The sequence below is a fragment of the Spermophilus citellus genome (genome assembly GCF_964194105.1).
Source record: "Spermophilus citellus genome assembly, chromosome: 13".
In the NCBI taxonomy this organism is placed as follows: Eukaryota; Metazoa; Chordata; class Mammalia; order Rodentia; family Sciuridae; genus Spermophilus; species Spermophilus citellus.
The window spans coordinates 85,677,437-85,689,009 of NC_138193.1; the positions used below are offsets into that span (position 1 = coordinate 85,677,437).

The following is an 11,573-nucleotide window of genomic DNA, read 5'->3' on the forward strand; positions in this document are numbered from 1 at the left end:
GATGAACAGGGAATAATCAAAACTGCAGCCCTCCTGGGCGTTTAATGGAGTATTTTGTATATTTGAGTGTGTCTAGTAGGAATTCCCAAAATATATACAATTTTAAAGTTTATAATAAAATGCAGTATCTATAAGCCTTATTTTGAAAATGCAAATAGCTCTCATTCACTGAATCCAAGTTCTATTAAGACAAAGATCTATATTACAAATGACACCAGGCACTTTTTTTCATTACCACTTCATATACAACTTCTGGATTCATACAAAATAATCTATTAACTTTCGTTTCTCCTATGAATAGACCAATCTAAAAGCACTGTTTTAAGAAAATTAACTCCTTTTAAAGCTACTTTAAAATACTTGACAATTTTACTTGTTTTGTACCAGAGACACTTAACCACTGAGCCACATCCATAGCATTTTTAATTTTTTTAGTTTGAGACAGGGTCTCACTAAAGTACTTAGGGCTTCACTAAGTTGCTAAGGCTGGCTTTGAACTTGCAATCCTTCTGCCTTGTGTACCACCACACCCAGCTCCAATTCTACTTTCTACAAAGACTGTTAGGAAATATATAAAAATGGCAAGTGCTGCCAATAAAAAGAATGTCAGAGGATAAAGAAACTGATTTAAATACATAAAATATCACAGGACTACTCTTATGCTATTGTCAAATTCAACAAGTAAATTCAGTCTTTTGCAAACACCAATTCAATCCTTGAAATTTCACTTAAATTTCTATGTTCAGTCTTTTCTATGGTTAAACAAATAGTCATTAAATGTCACTAAATTAGAAATTACTCATTCTGACTGTACCCTAGGTATACTAACACCTTCAAGTAATATTAATAAACAAGACTCTACTAGGTGAAACTCAACATCAGATATACTTTATCATCATTAAATTCTTAAATATATCCAGGAAGAGAGCACTAATAATATTTTCTTAATTTAGAGCATATCTTTAAATAACAAGTCTAACTCTCAAAATAGATAGTAACTACAAATTATAGCTAAGATAGTCATTTCATGCAATTCTTAGAAAACAGCTGGCAAAGATAAAAGGACAATAAAAAAATATTGGCCTGGACTCTTCAAAAAGCTAGTATCAAAATATAGTGAAAAGAAGATTCTAGATTGAGACTAAGGAGACCAACCACCAAATGCAATAGTAAGACTTCATTTTATACTAAGTAAAAACTGCTATAGAAGACGAACAATGAAGAATTCTGAATACAGGTAGGACATTAGATTTATCTAATATAATATGTATGAAAATAGTTATGTGAAACAATATCCTTATTCTTAGGAATGTTGAAGTATTTAGGGATGAAGTAGCATGATGTCTGGAACCAATTTCAAATAGTTTGGGGTAGGAAGTATAAACACAGCTATGCAGATACAGACAGGTAAAAACCCTAAATGGCAAAATGTTCTTAAAAACTGCTGAATAAAGCTGGGGTTGTAGCTCAGTGGTAGAATGCTTGCCTAGCACATGTGAGGTACTGGGTTCAATCCTCAGCACCATATAAAAATAAATAAATAAAGGTATTTTGTCCATCTACAACAAAGTATTCTTTTAAAAAACTGCAGAATAGCTGGGCGCAGTAGTACATTCCTGTAATCCCAGTGACTGAGGCAGGAGGATCCCCTAGTTCAAAGCCAGCCTCAGCAAAAGTGAGGTGCTGGGCGAGGGTTGTGGTTCAGTGGTAAAACGCTTGCCTAGCATGCATGAAGCACTGGGTTTGATTCTCAGCACATTAAAAAAAATAAACAAACAAAAAGTGAGGTGCTAAGCAACTCGGTGTGACCCAGTCTCTAAATAAAATACAAAAAACCAGGACTGGGGATATGGCTCATGGTCAAGTGCCCGAGTTCAACCCCAGTACCCCAAAACAAAAACAAAACTGAATAAAAAGTTTAGGGGTATATGTAATAGAAGATTTTATATAATAAAAAAGTTACCAAATTATGTAATACTTAAGACCTACAAAGAAGGCACTAAGAATATTAAAAAACCCCATGAGCCCATCACCTACTTTAATAAAACAATACTAATTGATCACATCTCCTCCTCTTCCCTTCACATTATGGAGTAATCTCTATCCTGAATAGTGCTAAAAAAAGTGACTACTTTTCAAAGTAGTCTTTCTCACAAAAAAAAAAAAAAAAAGGTTACAGAACCAATTTAAAAATCCCTCAGAAGAATTCATTTTAACATTACCAAAGTCATTTCCTAAAAGCTGGACGACATGGCAATGCTAATTACTCTGATATGGTACACTGCATACATGTACCAAATTATCACATTGTGCCTCATAAATATGTACAATTATTACATGATAATTTTTTTTTTAAAAAGAATTTGCAACAGAAAAAAAACCCGGAAAATATTAAATGTAATCAACATGGTACTTGCGGAAAGATGTGATTTTTCTCAACCTCAAGGCAGAAGACATATCCTCACACCTTGTATTTTACTTATTCCCATTCAACAAATCTTCTATTCATGAGTTTATCTACTTTGATATTTCCCTAACTTGAAATTGTGTCCTCCTTGATTTAACAAAAAGTTTTCTAGTTCTTTCTGTATTAAAAAAAATTAAAACTCTAGGATTGCTTCAAATGTAAAAGATATATTAAAGATGTCTTTTCAAACTATATTTCTACTCCCCCCTCCAGATCCTTTCTTGTGTCCCTCACCCGACCCCCACCCAAAATACTAGCATTCTTTTTAAATCACTATTTTCTCTTCTTGTATTATTTATACACTGGTGACAAGAAATCTAAAAAATCACTGGGAAAGCCTATTTCACCTACCCTAAAATTTACTTGTTATTTATTTTTCATGATGCTTCGGAACCTAAGGCCTCTCTCACATGCTATCTCCAGACCGAAAATAACCTCTTTTAAGAATCATACTATGCCATCTGATTCCTAAACTGGTAGATAACTCGGTATTACATATATACTATATATATAATAGTATTTCAATCATTTTTTCTCCAGCTTATGGAGTCATTTTTAAATCCTTTCTCATACAGAGTCCTTCTACTTCAAATGTTTAGGTATTTGGGTCTCTCCTGGTCTATTATGATCTATTATTTACCAGACTAGAAACAATATTCCAGGTGTACACCCAAAAAATGAAAGCATGCTTGCAATGTACATTTTTTTTCCCCAATTGTATATCCCTTCTTTAAATAAATGAGTCAACTATAATGGAGGCATTATTTGGTTTCCACTACAGGATAGAGACAAAAACATCCAGCCCCTCAAAGGCCATCTCAAAGATAAACCAATAATACCAATCATCAGATCTAATTTTAACTGCTGCAGACTGAAGACCAGTCTCTACTGCAGACAAAAGAAACTCAATAGAGTACAAACTAAGCTTCTATCTGAAAGAAAAGACAAGAATCCATTAACACGTCTTTGTAAGCAAGAACTAAATTCTAAACTCACAAAGGCTAGGCATAATGTCTTTAAAGCTTTTTTGTTTTCCCTATATCTCTGTGCGTAACACATGCTCAAGAACTACTGAACATTTTTTTTCTTCCTCCTGTATAGGATTTTAAAAGACCAACCTAAAATTCAGTACTTCATTCCCTGACATCAAACACCCACAAACACAATGCTAAATGATAATCTAGCCTCAAGACAATCTATCATACTTTAAGAAAATTCTTCATAATCTACAATCCAATCTGTCTTTTGCTATTTCCCATCCAAAATGGCTTTTTTGAGTCAAAGACCAATATTCAAATCTTTGGACAATTACTGACTCAATGATCTTAGGATAGTTATATTACCTTTCTGTACCTCAATTGCTCTGCTAAAAAACAACAAAAACCCACAAATTCTTATGCAAAACAACAATAAATAATTCAAACATAAAAAATGTCAAACAATGCTCGATATGGCTATTGAACACTCAATAAATGATAGTTGGCACCCACTATCTTCACCTACCTTTCCATCTTCTAATCTTCTAATTATTTGCAATTTCTTAAATCACACCCCAGTTTACCCTTAAACTAAATATCCTCCAGATTCTCCTGTTACACTTATGAGGTGATTTTAAGTGCCTTCTCCATTCTAGTTATCTTTCTCTAGACACATTAGATTTTATCAATATAGAACCAAGAAATGAGTATTTCCACATGTGAGATTATTACCTCCCTCACTACAGGCACTTACATAGATCAGGACAAAATTTGCAAAGAATGCTGTAAATATTAATTCATACTACATTTTAAGCTAATCTACATTTTTTTTCTTCCTAAATAATTCTATCTCTTTATTTGGTTGTCTTCTCTTTCTAAAAAACAATGCAACAGACCCAAAATATAGAAAACTATCCAAGCTTTTAGGTACATTTATTCACACAACAAAATTTAAAAAAAAACATGATTTATATATATATATATTTAAAAACCCTTTATTATGATTTGCTTAGATAGTAGAAATCATTTGGTTTTGCATACCTACAACTCCTTGCTCCTCCTGATTAAAAAAAAAAAAAGGGAGGTGGGGTGGTTGAGGATATAGCCTAATAGTAGAGATCACCTAGCATCAGTCGGGCCCCGAGTTCTGAGTTTGATATCCAGCAATACAATGTATACAACAAAAACCTCAACTCAATGTTATCCCACCAAAATTTTTAAACACACAATCATGCCTCTCCAACTTCAAAGGAAGCCCAGCATTAAGGGAAGGAGGGCAGTCAAAAGTGGCATCCCCAAGGCACTGGACCACTGATCCCAAAGAGGATAAATATGGACATTTAGAGGGAGAAAGGGTACTGTTTGCTAGCTTTAAGAATCTAAGTCTAGCTTTACCACCACAGAATAAAAACAGAACTGAATCACAAAAAGAGAATCAAGTCCTTATGACATGCAACCATGCCTGAAACTAATGCCATTATTTGGCTTTTCCAGTTACGTGGGCCAAGAAATTCCCTATTCTCTCGTTTTTTGTTTTGTTTAAGCTCATCTGAGTTGTCACTGTGGTTGTATCTACAAGGCCTGAAAGTTGCATTTCAATTTCATAGAGGTTAAAAAGGCAATAGAGGCAGCAGCATCACAGATTTCTGGATAATGGGATATTATGTCTCATCACTGAGAATGGCACCTGGCTCAGGGCAGGAGCTCAAGGACTACCAAGGCACTGGACCACTGAGCCACATCCCCAGCCCTATTTTGTATTTTATTTAGAGACAGGGTCTCACTGAGTTGCTTAGCGCCTCACCCTTTGCTAAGGCTGGCTTTGAACTCTTGATTCAATTACTAGTTTTTAATGGATTAAAAATCATACACACCACCTAGTCTCAGGTTAAGTTAAAAAGCTTGTTGGCAACAGAGGGAAGATAACCCACCTTGGATATGCTAACTGGCTCTATTAGCACTTTTTCTTTTTTTCCAATGTTGGGGATTGAACCTAAGGCTTTGAATATGCTAATCTCACACTCTCATTCTGAGCCACACTCCACCCTCTGCTCTTTTCACTAGACATACTAACATGAAGAGATAGTCATTTGTTAACGCTAAAAGATAGTAAAACCTACTTTTCAACTCTTTCCCAAAACTAGCCCTAAAAACCCTCACTCTACTATAGCAACTAGAGGAAATAATGGACACTATTGCTACACGCCTTCAAGTTATAGCATTTACCTTCAGGGGGTACACATTCTTAAGTATCCCAGTCCCCCAAAAGAGAACATAACTTGCCATGTTTGCTATTTTCGAAACTTCTATGGCAGTTAAGCCAAACTAAATGATCTTATCCTGTCTTCCATTCCATATTCGTCCAATGAGCCAGCCATCATAATAGTCCCATCATTTCTGTAATATACATTATGCAAGTGTTGTAGTATATCATGAATTCAAACTGGATTCTTTATGTAATGTATAATCCTTTATTTAGAAATCCTAGGAGCTATCATTTTATCTTGGCATTTTACTTGCAAGCCTATTTATTAAAAGTTGAGAAACTTAAATTTTTACCTCATCAGCAAACAAATCACTCAATCTCTGCTGGTTAATTAGCAGAACGGAATGACTGAAAAACAATCTCCAAAATAAATTAACACCATCCCAATTTATTCAATTGGCTTTTCCACGGGAAGCCCTAACATTTGGAGGTCAAGCATTAAGCAAATATTATTAATGCTTTAATTTTATAAAATTAAGAGGATACCAAAAGAGTATTCAATAATATGATCTTGAAGTTCATGTCTGCTAAATTTAAGAACACTATTTACTCCACAAGAATAAAATAACTGCAATAAATGGCACGAACCTCCATAATCAAGCTTGTGAATTTAAAACCTTGGGAGTTTTTGCTGTATAAAAAATAAGTACCAAAGATTCAAATTTGAAAGGTGTTTTATTTCTTGTACTTAAAATACTTACTCTTATACACCTTCAAATATCAATTTACAAAGATGAATTCATCTTCAAGTCTTTCTTAAATATTTACTTTCCTCTTTAAATTTTGTTAACATACTATTTAAACACTCACAGAAACTGAATTATGAACAGCCAAACAATGTAAATCTTTCAAAAGTCTTTGTATTTTACAAACTTCCAACTAGAGTTGAAAAGATTGTCCATCAACATATCTAATCTGCATTTACTTTAACAGTTTGACCAAGGTATTTCTTCCATAGGCTGAAGGACCACCAAGGTTGGGCCAAACTCTCTTCGAGTAGATGAATTACCATATTTTTGTAAGATGAAGCACTAGCTAGTGAACTTCTATCCAAGGAATGCCTACTTTATAAGTTTCCATAGCTAGAATGGTGTTAAAAAAAAAAAAAAAACTCACAGGGGAAAACAATGTTTAAAAACAGGAGAAATAAGCCTCATTATATTCCACAGTACAGAATTAGTTCTAGAGTAAAAGAAAGCAACTCAACCTTTCCTAAGAAATTTAACAGCAGTGCGATTAACAAAAGCTAGAATTTATAACTCAGTCTACATATGTTAGTTTCTGCCTGGGTAATTTAAAACCTACATTAAGTTCATTATTTAACTAAGGCTTCAGGTGAGGAAGGCATGTAGTTCAACTTTTAGTTTCAGACTAAGAAAACCCAGAGCAGTAATTAACATCTTCAAGGTCACATAAATTGTATGCTAAGAGTCCTGACCCTCCTCAAGTCCTAGCTCAGTGCTATTTCCACTACTCCACTCAATTTAATATTATTCGCTTAACGCTTTATGTTTTCAAAAACAAATTTTTATTAACTGACTTAAGTGTATTCCAAGACACTTAAAGACATTTTATGGCGCTGCACAGGAACCCAACCAGGACTTTTGGAAAAGAGATATACTGATTAAATATACCTAAATATCCGTTACAACATTCCTATTTCCAACTTTCACACGAGTTGATTTAGAACGAAAACTTCCTGAGAAGAATTTCCTTTTTTCACACTACAAAGTTATATTCTGAATATTTCAAATAGCTAGGTGCAAAATAAAAAAAAAAAAAAAAGAAGAAAAGAAAAAAAGCTAAGGAAACGTTCTCAGAGGAAGAAAAAGTTCAATTTTAAAATGTGGTGCAATAATATCTGTCACATTTCCGTGTTTGAGAACACTGGAGACTGCTGACCAGAATTTTTTGTACACAAGCTCCAAGGAAAAAAGCTTTAAAAGACTTCCAATTTGCGTCTTACAAAGGGTAAGGATAAAATCACTTTAGTGTACTAAAATCAGTTTAATGGACAACTTTGTAAGTTCCATTTAAAGTTTGGAATTAGTCACAATTGAAACATACTAAATGTTCGAAGAACATCTAAGTCATTAACACACTATAAGTGCACCAAAAAAGGGCAGAAACGTTTGCTTCGCTTTTGTTTCCTTAATAAAGTCTCCATCCAGCTGAAGCTGAGTACTTGCTGTAGATAATAAAATGGTTTGCACACTTCCTTCTGCTTCTAGCCAATATTTCCCCCATCAAAGACAAGACTCTAGGAAAAGTGCTTAATAGACTGGAGTTCAGTTCCTCCTTTTGCGGGGCAAATTTGAAGTAAATTAGTAATGAAAAACTTAAAATTACTTAACAAGATTGGCTTTACTTTAAAGCAAGGTTGGACTAACACCTGCCAACACATTTTTGTAACCGAGCTATACTGAGCCATCATCACAAAACTGGGTAGCCAAGTATGCACGCCAGGCCTGCAAAGGTAAAAAATGTTTTAATGAAACCTTCAGGGGAAGTAAGCTTTGAGCGTGAAGACGTAATTTGTCACTTAGTAGCTCTCTCCTCAGGACCGATGTGATGAGAGCCCCCAGCGCGGAGATGCTGCGGCCAGAGGCGCCCCAGGGAGCAGAGGTCCCAGAGGCGGCCCACGCCAGAGTTTTAACCAACAAAGAGCAAGTCATGCTCCAAAGCCCCCCGCAGCGGAAGCGACGTCCCCCACCCCGCGACCCTCCAGGAGTTCAGAGCCGGGCAGGTGACTCCCGGCCGGGCCCGAGCTCGGGATGCGGGAAACCGGTAAAGGCAATAACACGAGTCCCAAGAGGGCCCGGCGCCGGTCCGCCGCGTCCGCGTAGCAGAAAAGGAAAACGCCGCGCGAGCGAGGCCCGGCCAGTGCCCAGCCGCCCAGCCCTGATTCCTCGGGAGCCGCCGGGCAAGCAGTTCGCGGCGCCGCGCTTTGTTACCGGCTGCGAGAAGCTCCGGCCGCCGCCGCCGCCATCGCTCCCGCCCCGGGGCGTCGCTTCGCGGCGGTTCTCTCCTTCCTCGGCCGAGTAGTCGATCTCCCCCTCCTCGGTCTTGAGGCGCTTGGCCTGGCTCTCGTACTCCCGGTCCTCCTCGTACGTCTCCCTGGGGGAGGAGGAGGAGGAGGACATGGCGGCGGCCGGAGGGACCAGCGGGAAAGCGGTGGGGGTGGCGCTGGGGTACGGGCCTCAGACACCGCCGGCCAGTCCCCGCCGCGGGCAGCGCCTCTTCAGCTGCCGGGCCGTCCGCGGGGGGCGCGCGCCCTAAAGCCCGGTGGCTGAGAGCTCGGGCAGGCGGGCTGAGGGGGGAGCCCCGGGAGGAGGCTCCGGAGCGGCCGCTCCCCTTTATAACCGAGCCAACATTCAGCCTCTCCCCTCTACTCGGTCTCCGCTCCCAGCCCCGGGGAGCGAATCTAAAGCTGGGGACGCGACCGTGGCTTCCGGTCTTCCCTCCTCCCCTAATCCGCTCCCCGCCGTGCAAGCCGAGCCTCTGCCCCGCCCTTACAGCCGCCGCGCAGGATCGAATTCAGCCGCAGCCCGCGGGAAGCGCCCCCCAACCGGGTCCCGCTCCTTATTGGCAGGAGAGATAGTCGACCTGGCTTCCAATTGGCTGGAAGACCTGTTCGTCAAAAGCCGTCCGCGGCCGGGCAGTGCCTAGCTCCCAGCTCCTCCAGAATTCTCCGCCAGCCTGCGAGTCCTGGCAGCTCAACGCCCGCCGCGCGCATCCCTGCAACCGTTGAGGCCCTGCGGCCGTTGGCGTTGTTACACTCTTGCTCCAGGGGAGGCGGGCGACCAGTGAATCCAGAGTGGCGACGAGGCGTGCGGTGGGGCCTGGCTGCGGTTGTTAACCGCCCTCCCGCTAATTTAAATGCTTTTATTCTTTTTTTCAAAGGAGGATGAGGAAAACCTCTAAAATCCTTCACACATACCCTACACAGCAGCCCTAAAACTTAAGGGGATGAGGAGAGAAGAGGGTTTGAAAGCAAGAGTTTAGCCTTACCCTAGGTCGTGTGCAAAAACTGATAAAGTGCGTGGACTCTCAGTGCGGCTAATAGATTATTCGAGAAGAGCTGTAGACATTTACTGAGCGTCAGTCATCAGCGAGGTGCGAGTCTGTGGAAGATGCTCCTCACAGGCGCCTGTCAGTTGGATGGGTTATTTGCAATCTGAACCTTTAATGGCAATGTCTCAGTCCTTGCCCATTTAAATGTTTTCAACTTCCCCTACAAACTGCCATGCTCATCCTGATTCTTTTCTGGATGTTCTATTTATGATTTTCGAAAGATAAGGAAACCCTATCAATTTTTTTCTGTTGGTCCACAGTTCTCTTCCTCTGTGGACGGCCTCAAAATGAAGGCCTAATATATCTTTCAGGAGAGAAACTGGCAAAACTAAAGAAACGTAATTTCTCTTGTGTTCTGTTGTCCCTCATTCCTAAATGTAGCCTTCTTTTCCTATTAGTGTGGATTGTTTCCTTCTCCAGCCTAATTCTTTCAGATACTTCAAAAAAAAAAAAAAAAAAGCTACTTACTGCTGAGAGTACTTTAACACACACTGTTTTGTGCTTTATAATTTACATTGCTGATCATTTAAGAATTCAATTCCAAGCTTTTCCACAGCATTACACAGTTATAATCAAATTTGTGTGAGGCTACTGGTATATATTGACAAAATAGAACTAAAAAACAATTACAAATTTACTGTTTAAGATAAAGTGGGAGTAACAGAAGTATAAAAGAGGGAGCTGCAGAGCTGGCCACAGATAAGGAAATATTGTGGGCAAAAGTGCTGCAATGGTTTGGAAAGTAAATACCAACAAGGGATACAGTTCTATTTAAAATCCGTTTGTTCCGGACCAGCAACTCCAGAGGCTGAGGCAGGAGGATCCCAAGTTCGAAACCAGCCTCCGTAATTTAGCGAGGCCCTAAGCAATTTAGTGAGACTTGTCTAAATAAATAAATAAATAAATAAATAAGGGCTGGTAACGTGGTCTCAGCATCAAAGACCAGTAAAGAAAGATGAGTGCTTATCAAGGAAATTCCCTTGATATGGGGGTAAGGTATCTGTTCAGAAGATATTTTTATTTTGCTCAAAAAAGAAGACTAGGGGTGTAGCTTAGTGGTGGAAGGTGTGCTTAGCATGGTTGAGGCCCTGGATTCAATCCCCAGCACCAAACAATAGCAGCAACCACTTAAAATGGCCTAACCACTGACAAGGTCATGTCTATAAATTCTGACACAAACCTTCTACCAGGAACATTATTGTTACTCTGTCCTTTATACAATTAAAGAAAACAGCCCAGGAAAGGTTAAGAAACCTCTTTAGAGCTGCAGTTAGTAAACTAGAGAACCAGGATTGGAACCTACAGGATCTGATTGCAGAACCAATACTCTTCATGAAAAGAATGATGATTTAATTATTGTGCTTGTTGCTACCATGGGCATATTGTCCTAACTTATAGTCATTTATCCTGATACTAACTCATTCACTAATTTCTACCGACAGTTCTAATTCTGGGAAGTGGTGACTAGATTGTAGTTTTTACCATTTTTATTTGTATAAGGAAATTCAATTCACTTCTATAGAATATTAAAACTATAATATACTGGTTTAGTATTTTTAAATTTAATTTCTGTAGAAAAGACCCAGAAATTAAGTGAAAGTGTCACCATTTTCTGATGGATATATTATTTGAGATGCAAATTGGAGGTTTTCATACCCAAACTCAATTTCTAATATTGCTACTATGGGGGGGGGGGATGCTGGGGATTAAACTCAGGGCTTTAGTGCATACAAGGCAAGCACTCTACCAACTGAGCTATATTCCCAGCCCCAATATTGCTACTATTTTA

The 11,573-nt window shown here is 38.8% G+C and overlaps 1 protein-coding gene across 1 annotated transcript in view; it reads right to left on the reverse strand.

The window, feature by feature from the left end:
- The window catches only part of HNRNPLL (heterogeneous nuclear ribonucleoprotein L like), a 39,293-nt gene extending 30,053 nt beyond the window's left edge, over nucleotides 1–9,240 (reverse strand). Inside the window, exon 1 of the mRNA XM_081264355.1 lies at nucleotides 8,665–9,240. Within this exon, the coding sequence (XP_081120481.1) occupies nucleotides 8,665–8,853 (189 nt within the window). The 5' untranslated portion in view covers nucleotides 8,854–9,240. The remainder of the gene's footprint in view (nucleotides 1–8,664) is intronic.
- Between the last annotated feature and the right edge of the window lie 2,333 nt (nucleotides 9,241–11,573).